The 22,293-nt window shown below is 36.0% G+C and overlaps 1 protein-coding gene across 1 annotated transcript; it reads right to left on the bottom strand.

Moving 5' to 3' along the window:
* Positions 1-16,427: 16,427 nt before the first annotated feature.
* On the bottom strand, positions 16,428-17,387 carry LOC128491498 (olfactory receptor 1019-like). Its single transcript, XM_053463817.1, has one exon. The coding sequence runs from the start codon at positions 17,385-17,387 to the stop codon at positions 16,428-16,430; it is 960 nt and encodes a 319-aa protein (XP_053319792.1).
* Between the last annotated feature and the right edge of the window lie 4,906 nt (positions 17,388-22,293).

The raw sequence follows: 22,293 nt of genomic DNA, 5'->3' as shown, positions 1-22,293 counted from the left end.
TGTGCGAGCGGCTCTATTGGTCTGCCAGAGGAGCTCCCTGCCAGCGACCAATAGAGTCGCTCGCACGGACCTTTAACTCTTTAGAAGGTCGAGTTTCGCCAAAGCTGCTACGTACCGCGTTAACCCCGTATTAACCCCTTCTAAGAAAAGAAGAAAAAATGAAGGAAAAAACAAACACAAAGACTGTGCATGAATATTCGCCCGAACCGAACACAGGAATGGGCGAATATTCGTGGGAAGATTTTTTTCCCCACGAAGACGAACATGAAGACGAACATGAAGAGTTGGCCGGCGCCCAAGTCTACTTAATAGTGATATTTTAAGTCACTCACTATTGATTGAATTTGCCAATTAATGTCATTGGTCTAAACTTGTTATAGATTTGTTTTTATTTATAACAGATTTTAATACAATAAATGTATATTTTATCAATGACTAATTACTCTTTTCATTGATCATTAATTAGTCTCACCGATCATCCCCTGGTGACCTAACCTGGTGGGTGCATATCATACAAAGGTTCTTCCTATATTTGAAAGGACCAAAGAAGGCCCTGTTTTTTTAGGGTATGGATAGGGATGGAGTTTCACTGAGACTTTTATGCAACTTTCCAACAACATGATATTGATTTTATACTCTTGTGTGGTTTCTAAAGCCTCTGGCCTCCAAAGACGGTCTTGCTGAGATTATGATCCAATATTATATTATTTCTGTGTTATGGTCTATGTACTGTGATTGCAGGGTGCTATGATGTGCTATGATATGGTGCTATGATGTTTCTGTAAGCAAAAATATAATTTAGTATTTTACATAAATGTTATGGAAGATAAGTGTTTTCACTTAATAATTATAATAATAATAATAATTATAGCTCTTGAGAGTAAGACCATTATAATATATATATATATATATATAATTCCCAAGACAAAGAAAAATCAGTGCATCTGTCTGTCTCCCCGGGGTTATCACCAAATATAAAGCATGCACAATGAACTGACATGCAACAAACTGACTGGGAGAAAATGTCACTATAATGCCTGATCACCCACTTAGTACTAAGGAATGACTGGTTTCAAAAACGGTATGTATTATTGGTAATAGTAGTATACAATGTTCTTAAACTTCACATATATTACTGCTGTTCAATGTATATATATATATATATATATATATATATATATATATATATATATATATAGTAATGTATCACTCTCATAAAATTTTTCAAAAGATGAATGTTAAATCATATTTTTGTAACAATCCAAAACATTTCATTTAATCACAATTAATGACCGCTGGGCATTTTTTAGATTTTAATTAATACAATATTGAGTTGTATTTTTTTTTTACAGTTTTAGCTCCCCCCCCCCTGCAATATTTATATATTTATATATTTATATATTTATATCTAATCCTGCTTTAATCAGATTTACCAGTGCCCAGTTTAAGGTTGCATTTTATACAACATTATTCACCAAGTGCATGATTTAATATTTAGTGTGGGTGAGAACCCCATGCTGTGTATATAAATATTTAGATCTAAATTTTTATAAGATACAATGTGCTATGTTACTGGGGAGAAAATCTGTAATTACAAGGTTATAAAGTCAGATTGTTAGCTCTTTTAGAGAATTTCTAAATAATGTGTGATTGGGTTGGGAATCACATCTTTAAAAAATAATCATAATCGACACTATTATACAGTAACAATGATGTATACAATTTTTTGTGAATCTTTTAAAAGTGGTCTTAAAACCATTAAAAACAGCGGATGATCCTCTTGTTATTAAACATTGCACTAAATCCATTGTTATGCATAACTAATAAGTATTTTTGACAATAGTTCAAATAATTTGGAAAAAAAAGGCATATTCATCTCTTTCCAAACCATACTTTTTACACTTAAGTACACCAAGTTACCCTCTAAAGTGTGTTTGCAGGTTTAAGTGAGTATGTGAAAAAGGTATGTGAACCCTTTGGGATTAGCTGGATTTCTGCCTATATTGGTCATTAAATGTATAAATAAACAGTTTCAACAGAAGAAAATACACCTTCTGCAATAGCTCAGTCAAAGTCCTCAGCCCGATTGAGATACTGTGGCACGACCTCAAGAGAGCGAATCATACCAGACATCCCCAAAATATCGCTGAACTGGAACAGTCTTGTAAAGAGGAACAATCCTAAATTGCCCCTGACTTTTGTGCAGGTCTAGAGGAAACATTTGGTTGAGGTTATTGCCACCAAAGGAGGGTGAACCAGTTATTACTTCAAAAGGTTGACATACTTTTTCCACCCTGCATTGTGAACGTTTACATGGTGTGTTCAAAAAAGACATGAAAATGTGTAATTGTTTTTATTATTAGTCTTATTAGTGGAAGCAGATGATGTTAGTCTATTGTTGTGACTTAGCTGATGATCACATCAAATTTACTGACCAATATATGCAATATATGTATATATGCAGTAAATTAAATGACCAATATATGCAATATATGACCAAGAAATCCAGGTAATTTTAGGTTTCACATACTTTTTCCTGCAGCCTTCTGTGTATACCATTTGGGCAGAAAATGTTTCTGATCTCTGTATGATTATTCCACCCTATGATGATTACTCCTCTCTGATTACCATTGACCAGCTCAGACACCCTTTGTAAGGACAGGTGTGGAGAAGGGATATGAATTTAGGACCAGAAATTGATTAGTTAATTAATATTTTCCTTAATGTTATTTTTTTTTTTTACTTTGTATTGAAGACTATTAAATTTAAAACTAAATCTCTCCAAAAGTATTATACTGATTGACAAACAAAAATCTATAGGTAGTTTCTTTTAGTTACAATTTAGTTGCTGTTAATGTTAAGGTTACTTTTTCTGCATTTCAGGATACTATGACATGGGTCATCTAACGGACAACCAAACATACGATCCAGACTTTTATATCTTAACCTTTTCCGGTGGCGGTGGGAACCAGATCCCGCTCTTCGTCGTATTCTTAGTCCTCTACTTGATTTGTCTAATTTGGAACATGTTAATTATTGTTGTCATCCACATGGATCTTCGCTTACAAACTCCCATGTACTTTTTTCTAAGCAACCTGTCCTTTGTGGATATATCGTACACATCAGTCACACTTCCAAAGCTACTAGACATTTTCCTTACAGGAAACAACAGAATTTCATACACGGCATGCTTTGTTCAGTTTTATTTTTTCACATCCATGGCCTGTACCGAAATTTTATTACTTACTGTTATGGCGTACGATCGCTATGTTGCTATCTGCAAAGCATTGCATTACCCACTTCTTATGAAAAGGAAAAATTGTGTCCTGCTTCTGGCCTTTAGCTGGGCCTCTGGCTATGGGAATTCTATCTTTGTTACAATTGTGGCCACGCAAATCTCTTTTTGTGGCCCTAAATTCATAGATCAGCTTTTCTGTGACATTAAACCGATGTTAAAAATATCTTGTGGGGACACGGTAACATTTCTGATCATGGTGTATTTAGAAACATTGTTCATGGGGGTTTGTCCTTTCATTTTGATTGTATTGTCCTATGTTCAGATAATCACCAACATATTACTGGTAAATGTAAGAGGGAGTAGGAAAAAGTCCTTCTCTACCTGCACATCACACCTCACAGTCATTGGCATCTTCTATGGCACTCTTTTCTTTGTGTACATGGTGCCACCATCAGCAAACCTTGGGATAGTTAACAAAATGTTCACTGTACTTTACCTCTCAGTAACTCCCATACTAAATCCTTTAATATACAGTCTGAGGAACAATGACATGAAGAAAGCTTTAATGAGGAAAATAAAGATTTTCTGCAGTGGACAGGTGACTTAAACATGCATTGAATATAGCACCTTGATTGTTTCTAAATGCAGATTAGAAATGTAATTCCTACATTTGTTTAATGCTCAAATCCTTCCCTGAAATAATATTTTGATAAAATAATAGTTTGGCACATTTATACTTTTTGCAGGAACACCTGTCATGTCAAGCATCTACATATAAGTTGTTTCCATAGAATCTGGAAAAATACCTTAGAAGGGACAAAATGACAAAATATCCTCCTCATCTTTACCCTCTTCCACCCCAATACCTCCTTACCTCCTCCTCATTGCCTAGCTTTGTTGGCTCGGGAGGTGGGTGTCCTGGTGGTAGGCATATGTCTATAACTACAACTTCCAAGAAGTTCAGCTACCAGTATGGCTGCTGAATATTATTGTAGATGCAGTTAACAAAGGTTAGTGTTTGTACTGTAGATTTAGTGTAGCCCCCAAAGCCCCATCTACAGTTACTAGCTACTATTCATATACTGAACTAGTAATTTGTTGATGCTCAACAACATGGCAGTTGCAGTCAAGAAAAGTTGATGTAATCTTTATTTGTAATACTATTGTAGTTAGAGGGTAGTATAAAAGGGACAGAGAAGCTTGGAACCAAAATAGGGCACTTAGTAGTTTTGTAGCAGTTGTGGAAACATTTCAAAGTGCTGTTATTTAATTTCTTATGATGTTCAGCCAACCAAATGGATGACTGAGAATCGTGAGTTGTACATTCCACAGCAGATGCCGTACCAATCCTTAATTATATAAAAGCTAATCATTGGTACTTCAGTTGTTGAGTATTCACTATCCCATGATGCTTAACATACCAGACTGGCTGAGAGTCATGGAAAATGTAGTCTCAGCAGCTGGAGTATTAACTAAAACTAGCTGCAATACATGTTTGGAATAAAACGCTTCGTGTCTGCAGCATGCAAACTGTGTCTCTGCCGAGGTGGGGACTCTGTGTCTGTGAAGGAGCAGCTGCAGAAGAAGAGAGCAGACCAAACCACTTTGACAGTAGGGTGTGTGGCTTTTCCAATTAATTAGAGAGCAGAAGAATGAACCAACTCTAAACAGCCTACTGGAATTGTCCCCTCTTGCACCCCTCTCCAGACGCCTTAGGTTTCCATTTATATGTAATAAAAACTTCAGAAGGAAGAATAAAATGACAAAGCAGCTAATGTTTATTTGTAAAGATAATCAACAGTGCATTTAATGTTTTATCTAAGTAGAACAGCACTTTTTATTGTAAAGTATACTCAAATGAGTCGTTTATTCTATTATTATTATTAGTTTAATTTATAACTATTATTCAGCTGCCAATTGAGTTACTTCCAAGAGCATGCGATAAAAAACAACTAGGAGAAAGGTGCTATGTAAATACTAGTTATTATTAGTTATTTTTATTTCACGAGACACAAACTCCCCTGGGAGGCTAGGACAAGTGTGGCAGTTTTGCTATGGTTAGATTAAGGAAATAACACTTTACTAATGGTAACCTATTTTTTCATGACAAATAATGGTATTCATAGGCATCCACTTTGACATATCTCATGATGTTAAAAATACAAAACACCAGAAACCTATTTTCCAATATATACAAACAGTGGCGACTCTAGAAACAATATATAGGGGGGGCACACAAGATGCCACAGTCAAACTGGGGGGGCATTAATCATTTCCACCATTAAATCATACCACTGAAAAAACACACACACACACACACATATATATATATATATATATATACCGTATTTATCGGCGTATAACACGCACTGGTGTATAACACGCACCCCCATTTTAAGGAAATTTGAGTAAGAAAAAATAAATTTAAACTTGGAAGCTATGAACTTAATGTTGGAATAATATTTATAAAATTATAACATTTATTATAATGTAATAAAAGAAATAAAGAATAAAGAAAAAGCACAAAAAAAACTTCATGAGAATCACTGCTATCTGGGAAACCACACACACTCAGACACACACACACTAAGACACACACACACACACTCAGACACACACACACACTCAGACACACACACACACTAAGCCACACACACACACACACTCAGACACACATGCAGCCAGACACACACTTAGACACACACACACACACAAACACACTCAGAGACACACACACACACACACACTCAGAGACACACAAACACACTCAGACACACACACACACATTAAATTTATATATTACTCCCTACCGTTTGGGAGATCTGGTATGGGTCCTCTTTATCTTCCAGCATTTTACTTTTTGTGCTGATGCCGGGGCCGGAGTGACGTCATCACCCGGCTCCCGGCATCAGAGAGGCCGCGCGAGAGAGCTGTGCAGGGGTAGATTGTGCAGCTCTAGGATTTATCGGCGTATAACACGCAGGTAGGGTTTCAACCTCATATTTTAGTTAAAAAAAGTGCGTGTTATACGCCGATAAATACAGTATATATATATATATATATATATATATATATATATATATATATATATATATATTGCCAAAAGTAATGTGCTATGGAATGATACTTTTGTTATTGGACAATACAATACTTGATCATTCAACATGGGAAGCCTGAAGCCACAATTTAGTACGACTAATCCTTGAAATCCTTTAAACAACACAATACCTTAACTTTTCCACTAAATGATTTCAGGGCCTAATATTAGTCCCTGCTGCCGATATATATATAAATATATATATAAATATTAGACCCTGCCGCCGATAGCAGGTATAGATCAACACATTAACACACAAACCCAGCTTTGCATGTATAGATCAATTGAAAATCACTTGTGATCTCAGCACTGAAGGTATATATCAAATAAACAGAATCAGACATACAAATCCTGTATTTGCAGGTATACAATAATAATATATGAAACGTAGCATTGCAGGTATAGATCAAATCAATACATGGAAACAACATTGCAGGTATTAATCAACTGAACAAGACATACAAACCCTGTATTTGCAGGTATACATAAATAATGTATGGAAACATAGCATAGCAGATATGGATCTACAGAAGAACACACAAACCAAGCTTTGCAGGTAAAGATCAATTGGAATTCACATAAAAACACAGCATTAAAGGTATATTTAAAACCCCCTAAATTACAGGCATAGATCACAGGTTGCACACCCCAAAGTCAGCCCTGGCGTCCACACTGTCCACATAGAACCAGGCCAGCACCCAGATAACACACATAAGATTTGCCATCTTTGTCCCATATACACCCTGCCTGTGCCATCTTGTTCCCCAAAGCTCAAACATCCTGCTAGTGCCATCTTTGCCCTTCCACAATTATACATCTATGATACACACAATCACATTAACTCATGCTCTCCCTCATTCAGACAATTCATCCATTTTAAGAAACTACACCCCTTGGAGCTTCAAATGAGGGGCTACATGTATTTCTAGGAAAAAAGTTGAGTGCACAAATAATGATGGAATATGTCGCTTTGGCTTGAAAATGTTTTTTCTAACCATAACGACATGTTCATTTGTGTCTTGCGCACTCCAGGTTTGTACTAGAAACACATACAGCCCCTCATTTGATGCGCCAAGGGGTGTAGTTTTTGCAAATGTGTACTTTTTGTGCCATAATTTAACTTCCTACGTGGGCAGTAATGCCACGTCAAGGCTTCAACCCTAATTACTGATCATTCACACGCCTTTCATATCTCCATTCACTCACAGAAGCACACGCCATTCTTTCCATACATTTACTCACAGTAGCACACACCATTCTTTCCCCTTACAATCCCAAAGAAATGATGGTAAAGGGAGAAAAAAAAATCACTTTTACAGCAAAAATAAGTTTTGCAGTAAAAATGCAAGGCGCTCCAGGGATGAGATGGTTACTCACGTACCGCACAGGCTAAATGGCTGATTTTAATAATATTTGCAGTTCATCAGGATTTCAAAAATTGCCTCCCTCTACCGTTGGCTAAATTTAACCCCATGATCAAAGGGATCATAGGATTAAAAATTAGTATTGGCCATTTTTAAAAAGGGAATGTGACTTTTTATAGCTATATGATCGCTGTGGTAACATTGGCTACCACAGTGATCATTTAGCTAGAATACTTAAACTTTTTTTTTTTTTTAAGTTAAACTACTTTATGTTTAAATAATTTAATTTGGCGGTCTCTAGGCAATTTTGATCTTTTTTTATCTGCCTTTAGAGACCCCAAATAATTTTTTTTTACATTTTTATTTTTTTAACTTAATATTTTGTATTCTTTTTTTACAATCTATATACCGTTGGAAAGGTGAGGCGATTATATGTTGGGGGTATGTAGCTGCTTAGATGCCTGAGATACAGGCATCTAAGCAGCATGCCCCCATACCTCTTTAACTGACAATTGTCAGTTGTTAATAAAGTTGCGCGGTGACGTCATCGCGTCATTGCGCGAGACGTCACCGGGCAGATTCAGTGTGAGGGGCAGATCACCGGGGTAGGTGGTGATGGAGGTCCACAGACCTCCATCAAGGTAAGATAGTGCTAGTGACGGCATGGTGCCGTCGTTAGCACCTGACTGGGACTGCTAGCGACGGCACCATGCCGTCGTTAGCAGTCAAGGACTGTCCTGGGTGGTTATAAATTCGGCGGGGGGGCAACAGGGGGGGCAAGGAATAACCTAGGGGGGGCAATTGCCCCCCCTTGCCCCCCTGTAGCGACGCCACTGTATACAAAATAGTTAAAGTGATAACCTAAATAATTGTCTTAAAAGCCCCTACACCCTATAATAAATGTTTTCAATATGTGGAAAGTGACAGTACACAGCATACTGCAGAATAGGCACACATAATACGGGTTTAATTTCTTAACTATTCTATACAATAAAAATAAAAATGTAAAATAAACTGAAAAATATATATAATATAAACATTACGTAAAACATTATTTTTTTTGTGTGAAAGTTGTAAATATGAAACATACCAACACAGTAAACCAAATACAATGCATTCAACAATAACATACTATGCATGTAGCAGCTTGCAGCTACCAAAGCCTGAAGAAAATAAAGTTAGGGATTAAAGAGAAAAATATGGCCTAGAAAATAAATGTAACCTATTAAAAAAGATGGGAAAAAACATAAATAATAGGTCAATGGTGTTTCTATTACTTCATGTTCTCTTATATATCTAACACAAATCAAAAAATAATCGAAAGTGTGTTTTAAAGTAGAATGTATCGGCCTCTTTAGAGTGAAAGAAGTTTGTTACTGCCTTAAAGAGTTAACACATATGTGGTTTGTTTTAATGATAAACAAAGAATATAGGAACCTCATTTTTTTACGCAGGTAATTCCCAAAGCCATGGAAAGGCAACATGTATACCTGGTATTAATTTCCCTGGAGAACACATCTGTAATGTAACATGTGGCGCGGAGATTGTAATAAATTCAGAGTTCGTTTGCTATCAATCAGTGACTTTTCCTATGTTCCGAAATGTAAGTACGCCTTTGCCTTGACTTACTACTATGTGATGTATTAATGAAGTCACTAGTACCGTATATTTTAAGGCTTATTATTAACCATAATGATTTGAAACTGGAAATTTCTTGATGTTTTTTTTCAAACACAGATTGTAGATAACGGCATAGAAACAATTTAAGAAATTCTCTCACATCTTTTAAAACATATCTACACAGCTGTTCAATTTGTGTCCATTAAAATAACAACAAATAGATGAGAATGTTTATTAGCTTTTGATGATTATTTTTTAAGGTGTTAACGGTTGATTCTTAAATATCTTCATAGGCGTACAGAGGCCCTTTATCAGCAACTATCATTCGTGTGTTTCAATGGCATGTTTCATGTGTTCATCATTTTAGAAAGCTAATGTATCAGAAAACCCTTTGCAATTATGTTAGTACAGCTAGTACAGTTTTCCATGAAAACAGCCAAGTGGCCCCAAAGTTTTGAATGGTAGTATATATATATATATATATATATATATATATATATATATATATATTATATTATATATATACTTTGTATAGTACAATGCAATGACTCATTCTCCACCTGATTTATTTATTGCCAGAGTTTCTAATTAAAGTATCAGAGCTTTTTTTTCAACTAAGTGTCCCTTGTTTTACTTACATTTTTCATTTAACCTTTATTATTCAGCTCATATTAAGAATGTCCTCTGTAGTATAGATATTTGAGTATATATTTGATATATTTGTAGTATATTGCAATGTTCTTTTTTTGTTAAAGCTAAGCTTTGAAGCATGTCAAGCAAACAAGCAATAATAATATAATAAGCTGTTTTCTAGTTTGCATGGAAAAAACAAATAAGCTCACACTTTAGTGTCACATAACACATAAGCATTCCCTAAAAGATAATGCTAAGTTATGCTTTTATTTTTTTTTACATATTTAAAAAAAAATAATAATAATAAGGAAGGATTTAAACATTCAACAGGAATTATGTTTTTAATGTTGTAGTTAAAAAGGGTTAAAACTAATGCTCTATAAACACATTTTGCTAAATTATTTTTATTGAAATAATTAAATTCTTAATTGTTCCTTCTTATATTCTATCATAGTACCTAAAGCTTCTGGATGCGTAAGATAATGGACAACGCGACGTTTAATACAGACTTTTATATCATAGTGTTTTCTGACATGACTGGAAAGGAAGTTCTTCTCTTTATTGGATTTGGATTGTTGTATTTGATTTGCATCTTGTGGAACATGGTCATAATTACTGTAACCTATATAGATCCCCACTTACAAAGCCCAATGTACTTTTTTCTATGCAATCTGTCCTTTGTGGACGTGTTATATACCTCAGTCACACTTCCCAAACTGCTGGAAATAATCATCACGGGTAACTCCAGAGTCTCGTCCATTGCCTGCTTTGCCCAGTTGTTCTTTTTCACATCAATGGCTTGTACAGAAATTTTCCTGCTGACCGCAATGGCGTGTGATCGCTACATCGCGATCTGCATCCCGTTACTTTATACCGTTCTCATGAGAAAACGAAACTGTATTCTTCTTGTTGCTAGCAGCTGGATCTCTGGTTATTCCAACTCCCTATTTGTTACCGTCTTTGCTTCTTATCTATCATTTTGTGGATCGAGAAATGTCAATCAACTTTTTTGTGATATTAAAACGCTTACTAAGATTTCATGCGGCAACACGGAAGGATTTCAAGCTATGATATATATCGAATCCTTTGTAATTGGTCTATGTCCCTTTTTGCTCATTCTAATGTCTTATGCTAAAATAATATCTAATATACTAAAGATTAACTTAGCCCAGAGGAGGAGCAAAACATTTTCTACCTGTACATCCCACCTTACAGTACTTCTTATTTTCTATGGGACTCTTCTCTGCATGTACATGAGGCCATCTTCTGAAAACTCAGTGTATGTTGACCAGATGTTTGCGGTTCTGTATCTAGCAGTTACTCCCACGTTAAATCCCTTGATCTATAGCATAAGGAATAAGGAGATAAAAAATGCCTTAAAGAAGATACTGACATTACAAAGCTAAATAATTCCAATTAATTGCTTAGGAACATGATACCCTTATACAGATCAATAAGTAATAAAAATGAAAGTTACCTATTGGAGGTATGAACCCAACCTATCCACTTGCCTTGCCTGCAATCATGTGCCTAGTGGGATATGGGTTAAAATATCTTAAGGGAGCCAAGGAGCCAAACCCGTTTTTCCTCCTTCCTCTATCCCTTGTTTTGTGGGATGGAGTGAGTTAAGTGACCACAACTAAAACATAAAAGTTTAATATAATAGCCCTGCCTAACCCCTCCACATGTTACTCCTCTAAGGTAATAAGGTCCATCCAATGTACCATCCAAAAGACATCAAAAACATAACTTACAACTGCATCCTTTACCAATAAGTCAATGAGGCCACCAGTTCACAATGGCTGCTGGTTGTGTGGGGTATATAATCTCGTGCTCCAGTGTGCACCTGATCTGTAGGAGGGTGTCCCAGAGTTCTTTACAAGCTATAAAGATCCAATTTGCTATTTTTTTCCAACTCAGATCAACTCTATGTGAGTCCACTATAGTCTGATAAGTACATAAAGGTGGACCAACCTTATCAAATATATGAGTTTCACAACCTAACCTCACAGGGTTGAGCTCCACAGTATGAATGGTAGAGTGCCTGCAGTTTATATGAAGTGTTTAAGACGGGACTTAGGGACACTAGGTTTCAGTTGTCCCTGACTGTTGCATTCTGATTGTTGTCATACATTTAAGTTTATAAGTAATTGATTGTATATTGCAATATTTATAACAAATAAAAGTTAAAAAAAAATTCTATGCACATTATATTTTAAAGCTAGAAAGCTAGAACTAGAAAAGAGGGACATCAGGGGGACAGAGGGGTAATGTTGCTAAAGAAGAAGCTATGGACTTCTTGCGTGGTTCCATTTTTAATACTATTTAAGAGGAGTATTGGGAAAGTGCTTGTGTTTGTATGGGGACATTTCATACTGTATTTAGATTACTATAACTTATAGTAAAATATAATTATGTATTTTGGATACATTCAATGTGCTAAATGTTCAAGATTTAATTTTATAAATGAAACAAAAATACACATTCATTTTTTCATATTTAATTATTTTGTGAACCAAAAGAGTCAGCGATGAATAACTTGTCAGATCTTGATTCTTTATGTATTATTTGTGTCCTGCTCCATGTTTAACAACATAAAGTGCATTTTCTACACTTCTTAGAGGCTATTACCCCAAAAATATAAGCACATTAAAAGGTTATTAGAATGGATAACTTCCAAAGAGAAAGAAAGTTTAGAAATAGGCATTTGTGCAAATCTATACTAATTATATATATATTATGCTGTCCTTAGCTGACAGTTAGTCACATGGGTGTTGTGTTAATTCCAAAACCGAGTTTACTTCTGTGCACCTCTGGTGCTCATGTGACCAATTGAGCCAATAGACAGCCCTGAGCTGGACCTCTCCAGAACAGTGTGGGACATAGAAGGAGAAGAACATGCTGCAGTAGTGTAGTTCAGCAACAGCATCCGTGTTCTGATGATTTATTGTGTGTGTTTTTGTGTGTTGAGAGATATGAGGGAGCAGGATCCAGACATAGCAAGTGGCTGACAGACCCTGTACTTTTCTTGGGCCTATGCAGCTGAATACCTGAGCTGGTTGATAAGGAGTATCCTCTCCCCCTGCCATGCTGATAGGGTATTCTATCATAAAAGTGACCAGTAACCAGACGGACACAAAACATATAATGCAAAACCAAGTGTAAAAACCAAGTGAACAAAGCAAAATCATGATCCAGGAGTGTATACCAAAAGACAAGCTGGGGCAAAGTGGGTAGTCAGACGAGCTGTCAGGAGGACGGAGATCAGCAAAGTCAGGGCACGAATGCCAGGGATCAGGAGCCAGGAGGGTAGTCAGACAGAACCAGGTCATACACAGGAACAAAAGAACGCACTTTATAGCAGGACACAAAACACAAGGGCAAAGGAATCCTGCAGCTTATATAGGCCAGAGCAAGGCGGAGCTTCAGGGAACCACCCACAGTACACCACAGAAAAAGGCAGAGAGCTCACAACACTAGAGAAATCTCAAGTGACTGTGAAACCATGTCAGAAAGCTGCACATGGGATGCTCTTGGACTTTCCAGCATGACAATGACCCTAAGCACAAAGCCAAGTTGACCCCCAGTGGTTACAGCAGAAAAGGGTGAAGGTGCTAGAGTGGCCATCACAGTGTCCTGACCTTCATATCATCGAGCCACTCTAGGGAGATTTCAAACGTGCAGTCCATGTGAGACGACCAAAGACTTTGGATGACCTGGAGGCATTTTGCCATGAAGAATGGGCAGCTATACCACCTGCAAGAATTTGGGGCCTTATAGACAACTATTACAAAAGACTGAATGCTGTCACTGATTCTAAAGGGGGCAATACACAATATTAAGAACTAAGGGGTCTTTTAAACAGGGCTCATTTAATTTTTTTCTTTGTTGCCATGACTGGGCCATTCCGTTATAACCTACAGTTGAATATGAATCTCATAAGAAATAAAAGAAATGTGTTTTGCCTGTTCACTCATGTTTTCTTTAAAAATGGGTATGCAAACCTTTGATTACAAATATATATATATATAGCCGAAACAAACTAAGCACTCATAAGATTTACAGAAAATTCACGTCCAGTGATTTATTTACAAATACATCAACGTTTCATTCTCACTGAAAATTTGTCATAATTCGCCCATTCATCGACATGTATAATAAGTCGTTTTGGCGCTTGTTGATGAGGTAAAGTGTGAGGGACTGTGTATAGGAGGGTACATATCAATAACTAATAGGTAGAAGTAGCAAAAAAAAAATCAACGTATTGATGGTAACGGCTGTGATGGATGGGTCCAACAGCTCTGGCTAATCAGCATTTACAAGGGGAAGCGACAAGCATCGGATATGTAAGTGTGCTGACGCCATTTTAACTTGTCAGTAGCAGCCGTTACAGACTGATGGGAGTTGGAATGTGAAACAGTGACAGTTTGCTTAGCAGAGGCTGAGATTAATGCTCATTATTCATATATAATATTGCAAGTTGATTAATAATAATATTTATTTTGGTGCAGAAAATGAAATGTTGTGGGGTGGATTGAAGAAGCATTACAGGGACTACAGCAGACATTTTTTCCCCTGTTCCTGAGTGGAGTTTAGTTGATTAAGACAGTTGCCCATTTATTCCACTGGCCAAACTTGTAATTTGTGGACAAGTAATTTTTTTTTTATTATCTTTCTATTATATTATGTATTATTCTTCATTTATAAATAAATATTGGTGGTAATAAAAATTGGTGACTATATAATATGTACAATATATAATATTTAGAAAATTCAGTCCTACTCCACGGAGGTGGATGTTCCCATCATCTGCCAGTGTCTATAATGAAAGGTGAGTCCAGAAGGTGTCGGATACCCCCCCCCCTTTAAGAACGCCTTTGAATGTTGTTCTGAATTTAAAAAGGCCCCTGAATTCCGTCCGAGCCAAATGGCAGGGAAACGAAATTCATTGCCTGAAAACAAACGTGGCGAAAACGAAACAAATATGTATGTATGTATATATATATATATATATATATATATATCTATATATATATATATATATATAGATAGATATATATCTATATATATATATATATATATATATATATATATATATAGATAGATATATATATATATCTATATATATATATATAGATAGATATATATCTATTCAGTCTTAGTTACTCCACAACTTACATGCATACCTGGGAACTTCCCCGGTTTTGTCTGGAGACTCGGAGTAAGGGGCCGCTTCTCTGAGTTGTGTAGAGTTAGCCCCACACACAATGTCAGCGTGACCACCCACAGACATCAACAATATTGCTTTGATTTTGACGGTAAATGTTTATATACTGTGTCAAAATATGTTTGGCTAATAAATGGTTATAAAACGTATAAATGATGTAAACATTTGATAAACCATTTTTATATAACAGACAAGGTCAGACTTGCAAGCTCAGAGTATGTGTTATGGACAAATGTGTACATTTTACAATGATTAGATATTAATAAAAAATTGAATAATTATATACTTCTTTGACTGACAGATTCTTGTAGTCCAAGTGCGCTCATGAACCACAGGGAGCTTATGCTGCAGGAAGAGGTTGACCAGCCCTGTATAATGCATAATTAGCAAGATTTCTTCAAAATCTTTCTTGCACCCAGATGTGAGGTCAAGCCATGTCTGGGCTCAGGAGACAGTGAACACAGGGCCGGACTGGGAATGAAAAGCAGCCCTGGAAACATTTGAAGATCAGCCCCATATAGTTTATCTCGCAGTCGAGCTCTCATACCCACACGCACCCCTTATACATACCCGAGTCACACTATTTGCCGTACAAATAACTAGAAAACATTCTTTTTATCTCATTATTTGTATTAAAATGCCAGAAAGCAAAAGTGTTAAAAGGCCCTAATAAATTAAATACATTAAAAACATAATGGAATCAAAACATTTGCTACTGCATACATTTTTAGATGAAAAAGTTCAATTTTATTCAGTGGAAAAAAACACATTATTCTTCAGGATATTCTTGTAAGAAACTTTTATTTCTTTATTAATTCATGTAAACAATTTTTTCATATTTAAGAAAAGCTGTGATTGAGAAAAATATTTTTTTTGTTTTTATTTCCTTTTATTTGCCGACCTGCCCCGCCAGTTATGCACAATTGCCCCCGGCTTGCCACTCTGCCCCCAGAAATGCCTTATACCCCCCTATATGCCACTCTGCCTCCCTGATATGCCTTTTAACCCCCTATATGCGACTATGCCCCATTATATGCCTTTTAACCCCCTTTATGCCACTCTGCCTCCAGAAATGCCTTTTGACCCCCACGGTCTGGGTGCCGCTTTCAATGCTGCTTCCCAGTATCCCGGTGGCCCAGTCCGGCCCTGAGTGTACACGGTTACTAATAAATTACATTACTGATCTCACGTTCTTACATCCTTTTTTAAATATAACTGCCATCCACAAGTGTTATTGTCTTGATAAAATTATTGTGCTTCTATGTATACTTTTGGAATATTTCTTGCAATTACTTTTTTCAGAGCTTTTAAGACATCTTTATTTCTTAAGCTGTACACTAGCGGATTTAACAGTGGAATCAGAACAATGTACAGCAAGGAGAGCATCTTGTCTTGTTCCTGTGAGTGTTTAGACTTTGGTTTCAGGTTTACGCTTAGGAAAGTCAGAGAAAAAAGTACCACAACAGTAACGTGCGATGAGCAACTAGAAAAGACTTTGAGTCTTCCAGCTGAATGACGAATCTGAAGGATGGCACATAAAATGTACACGTAGGAAGTGATAATCAATAGAAATGGCAGAAATCCAAAAAAAATGCCTTCCACTATTATTAAAATCTGGATGTTGGTGGTATCGCTGCAAGACATTTTCAACAAGGTTTTCACGTCACAGAAGACATGATTGATTTCTTGACCATTGCAAAAGGATAAGTTAGCCATTATCAAAGAATGCATCATTGAGTTCAATCCTCCAAGAAACCAAGACGATGTGGCCAAAATGATGCATACCTTCTTATTCATGATAAGAGTATAGCTTAGTGGAAGGCAAATAGCTACATATCTATCATAAGACATGCAAGTCAGAAGGAAGAATTCCGTACCAACGCAGAACGCAAAAAGAAACATCTGGGTGATGCAGCAGGAAAAATAAATGCTGGTGTCACTGGTTATTGTGATGTACAACAGCTTTGGCAGGATGGCAGAGACATAAACGATGTCTTGGGCTGACAGGTTACAGAGGAAAAAATACATTGGCGTGCGGAGATTGGCCTCCAGACACACAAGTATAATAATAGTTGCATTGCCAACCATGGAGGCAACGTACATCAGTAATACCCAAATGAAAAGAAGCAGCTGGTGTTCGGTATATCTGTGAAATGCCAGGATATGAAACTCTCCGTGGAATGTGTTGTTTGATTCATTTCCATTCATGTCTTGTCAGCGATCAATAACGTCTATACATATTATGTGGTTACTATGAGCATGCTAAATTTTAAAGACCCTTATGTCAAGAACAACGGTAGTGTTTTCTTGGTTTCTTTAGGATAAGTATGAAATCAGATGTGTCCATCTGGATATATCATCAGATGAAGCTTTAGGCTAATATCGTACTGATTTTTCCTTTTGCCAAGTGCCCAGGTGCTCATTCTATCTGCATTTGCCGTTAACAGCAATATATATACTGGTTTCATATGATACATATAACAGTGTTTCTGTAAAATAGACAGAGTAATCACCTGCATTATTGTTTTGTAATTATAGAACAGCAGATAAGAACCATTCGGCCCATCTATTCCGCCTGTTTTTTTTTAGAGCTGCAGTATTATCATGAAAAAAATACACAAAAAATGAAAATTACATCTAGCTAATTTATGATACTTTGATATCTTTCTTCTTGTAATCTTTTGAAATGCACACAAATACATTTTATACAAAATACTAGATGAAACAATTTTACACATCAACCACGTGAACACACTGCACAGTTATTATATGGCACACATATATATAAAATATATATATATTTTTTACAGATGTATATTATTATTATTATTAACCACATCTAGCTCATAATTTACTATGTAAGACATAAGGGTGGTAAACACAAACTCTAGACTCTGTTTAAACATTAAAATAACTTTCTACAGAGCGTACACTAATATCCCTAGACTTAGACCTGTATAAAAAGGTATGTATGAATCTTACCTGAGAACTGCAGTCCTGGAAAGGGAATATTTTATGTCTTTTATATTCCTGTGGATAGGCAAGTTTCCTCAGGCTTATGGGATGTGATCCCAAATGATCTGTTAACATGTTCTGCACTTAAAGACACATGGGAATATTTTAAACCACTAGTAAAATTCATTAACATTTAAGAAACAGACATTCATATTATGTTCTAATGATTTAATAAATGCATTCTGTTAAACATGTTCAATTTTATCATACAGTTGTTTAACCCCTTAAGGACAATGGGCGGTCCCTAAACCCATTGAAAACAATGCATTTTGAGCCCGTACATGTACGGGCTTTGTCATTAAGGGGTTAAAATAATAATATTGTAACCGATAATGTCCAGTAAGCACACAGTGCTCAGTGGATTGGCGGGTAACATATTCCATTATCTAAAGCAGGAAGAACGGATCTAAGTCCTGTCCAAACAAACTTTGTACCATAAACTGACATTGATTTGGTGTGGCTTTAAGACAATCCTGCTTCTCTGTTGCTTTGGCCTTAGGTAACTTTCTTGTTCATACCTGTGGTCATGTATTTCAGTTTTTTATCTTGGGATAGATTATTGTGAAATTATGAGGGCTTGCAAGTTGAAATAATGAAACAATCGCAAAAAAGGACCCCATGTTAACCAATGACGGGGAGATCTTCCTGCATAGAAAATACTTGCACTGCCCCCTAATCTGCACAGCTTCTTTACTGCTTCTGCTCCCTGTGCCTTACTGTGCACATCACCTTCCTGACACACACTCTAACACCATACACTAACACTCACACACTAACTCACGTTCAGTCTAGCACCATACACTAACACACACTTTTAACGCTGTACACTGCCCTCCTTAGCCCAACCGTGAATTGGATACATCATGGTTAAAGGGGATCTGGATGCAGTATTCCCAGCACATCTGGCTCAGCATACGCCAGGTCATTATGGCTTCCCCCCCTGTTTTTGGTACCACAGGCCTGGGCCGCCTGATACTAAGTCTGGCTTTGCAGTTAACCAGGGGTGTATATTGCCTAAGTATACCCCTCACCCCCTCTTTCTTATTGCAGAGCGTGCGCTGCCCCAGCCTGAAACTTACAAAAATTGCAAAGCCTCTTTGCATATTAGTGAATCTATGAGTTGTTTTACATAATCTAAAAAAGCTAAGTTGTTCATTGTGCTAGCAAGTTACTACAAATCAAAAAAATATTATATTAAATTATTTGACTAGCCCTATATTTATTAGCATAGAGATGAAAACTAGTTGGACTTACATCATACTCAATGGTAAGCATAACACTTTTAAATATCTTGTAAAAAATGGTACTAGCACTGTACTAAATATTGTGGTCATGCTGTTACTGGGCTGTTGATGTTGTGACATTTGTTGCATTTGTCATTTGTGGTGTAGGCTACAAAAGTCAAACCTCTATTTAACGTGTGCCTTGACAGGCACATCATCTAATCCACCTCAATCAAAAAAAAAAGAGGGTCACACAATTTTTTGATGGAAAAAAAATGTGTCCACAGCTTTAATATAACAAAATAAAAAAATAATATAACTATACAATTGTTAAGTCATTATCAGACAGCAAACCATAACAATGTACCCCCTTTAATATCACCCTATCATACCGAAACACTTAGACAATGACCCCACAGATTTAATGAAATCAAATCAACACAGTAGGGACACAATAGGTATATAGGTTGAACTTGATGGACTTTGGTCTTTTTTCAACCTTACGAACTATGTTAAGAATAAACCACCCACAACTTACAAAGTGCCAATAACTTGCTAAAATGATCCAGATTAGGGGAATACCATGTCACCCCTACACCCCTAGATTCTGAGCCACAGGACAGCATATGAAAGAACTCCAAATAGCAGTACCATGAGAGGGAGGATGGGACAAGAACAGGTTTGTAAAGCCAGTTAATAATGGCTTAACCCCAAAATGGCTTTTCTTATATATTTTTATAACTAAGCCCTTATCAAAGTCCCTTCCACTAAACTGCACCGTTACACGGGCTACACATCCAAGTTAACTTTGTATCTATACATGCCAAGGTTGCTTAAGGGGGTTAATATTATTCAACTGAAATACTTTAATGTTCTTCTAACGTTCAGGTCCTCCATAATGCCAGAATAACTTATGCACTATATATCCTGTGCAGAGGCTTCAAACACGTAATATCATCTAAGGACTGACCTGATTTCTGTTACTATAAGTTATATCTTTTAAAACATAGTCTTTTCCAAGTTTGATGCTCAGAATGGTTCTTCCGGTTTTGGGCTAACCTGTCCTAGTGGTGTACCCAACCTATCTCCATCTGGTGGCTCGTAGCCGTAGAATAACTGCATGTTAATGCCGTAAAACTGTTGTTGAAATTCTAAATGTTGGGTATTCCACTATTAGCCATTATAGTCTGGTCTGTATCAGAGCTCCAGTTTTTAAAGTCCAATGCTTTTATATGTTTTGGTAAAGAGACAAAGAAAGAAAGAAAAGAAAAGAAAAGGGAAATGAAACAACTCTAGAACTCCACATGTAAAGAGAATGCAGAACTTGACAAAGTAAGTTTGTAAAAAGTAGTAAAACTTTACTTGTAATTGAAATAAAATTCCCTGGGCCTTTTCGTGTATCAACTCCCCGAAGCTGTAGAGATACTTAAATCGTTACAATATAGTCATTTAACATTGTCTGCTGGTTTTATCCATACGTGATCATCACTTGCTCAGGTATGTTTGAGATATTTCATTTAATAGAAAAATGCAATATATACCTAAATACAATATTTACCATATAAATAGGAAAGGTTTTGGGCAAATGTTATGTTTAACACTGTTCTTTTCTTAACCTCGACAGGACTTAATACATAATAAGTTATGGCACATTTATATGCAAAGTGTATATTCATGTGCAATATATCCATACATAAAATGATATTCCTGAATTGGTATTACAAATGATGAGCCATACAGTAGAAGCATAGAATTTGACAACAATTTGGCACATCCAGTTATTTTTCCACCCATTTAACTGGTGTAGAGACTCAGACCTTAATCAGGTCTTGGATGTGTGTGTACTGGTATGTTTGTGATACATTTGGTGGACCAATATTCAAGATATAGTCCCAGAATATTCCTGATATAGACCTGAGACATCTACAGATGTATTAAAGAATGGACCTCTTAGGTCAAGTTGTGCTACATCTCAATCTATAAATATTGGTTCACTAAAAGGTATGGCAAATTTGTATGTCCTAATGCATTTTGAAATGCATCTCCAGTTAAAGGTGAAGTTTGTTAACTTTACTAATGGCACGTTCATTACAAATAAGTGTAATATAGTGAATAGAAGGGCCAGAGATGGCACTACCACAATTTGAAAAACAAATTATGGAGATCCAATGTGAACAAACGTTCTTTATTTTCATGAATATGTATTCCTATTATCATGCCTTAATAATTTAAAACGTAAAAAAATACAATAAACATCAAATGCATTTGGAGTTTTTTTTAATGTGAGCTGTATATCATCTATGGATAACTGAATGAGTTCTGGCAATATTTGCCACATTTTGTGCAAAAATAAAGGTTGCATGGAAATCAACATGATTCCAAATGGTATAATTTGCAGGAGAGTTTTTCTTTCTGGTTCCCCTTCATAAAGTCTGTTGTATATTTTCAAATTAGCGTTTATATGATTTGTTTAAAAAAATAAAAAAAAACTATAATGAGGCAGCGGAAATTTTTGTAACATTATACAACAAGCTACTAAATATTTAAAGATATTTCCTTTTTCTTTATTAAAACTACTATTCTACCACAGCTATGAAACTCTTTTTGACACATGTTGAAAAAAGGTCATATAGGTCTAACTCACAGGTCTTGTATCAATTATAAAAAATATTTTATTGACATAAAAAAAGCAGTCCTTTTTATGGGAACAATGTATTTTTCTTATTGATACAAGACCCGTGAGTGCTTCAAATGATTGCTAGATATTTTGATGCTGTTTGAATGGAAATTTAAATGTCCCTGTTTTTACGCTTGCTATTGCCGTTTATGATGGAAATACATTAACCCTTTCTTACAGCATTACAGGAATGGTCACA

The sequence above is a fragment of the Spea bombifrons genome, chromosome 4, assembly GCF_027358695.1.
Source record: "Spea bombifrons isolate aSpeBom1 chromosome 4, aSpeBom1.2.pri, whole genome shotgun sequence".
Taxonomy (NCBI): domain Eukaryota; kingdom Metazoa; phylum Chordata; class Amphibia; order Anura; family Pelobatidae; genus Spea; species Spea bombifrons.
The sequence above is the reverse complement of the archived record's forward strand: the minus strand, read 5'-3'. Positions and strand labels throughout refer to the sequence as shown.

Excerpts from the sequence above, each read along its gene's own strand:
- LOC128491498 (XM_053463817.1), bottom strand. The coding sequence starts at position 17,387 with ATGAATGGAAATGAATCAAACAACACATTCCACGGAGAGTTTCATATC.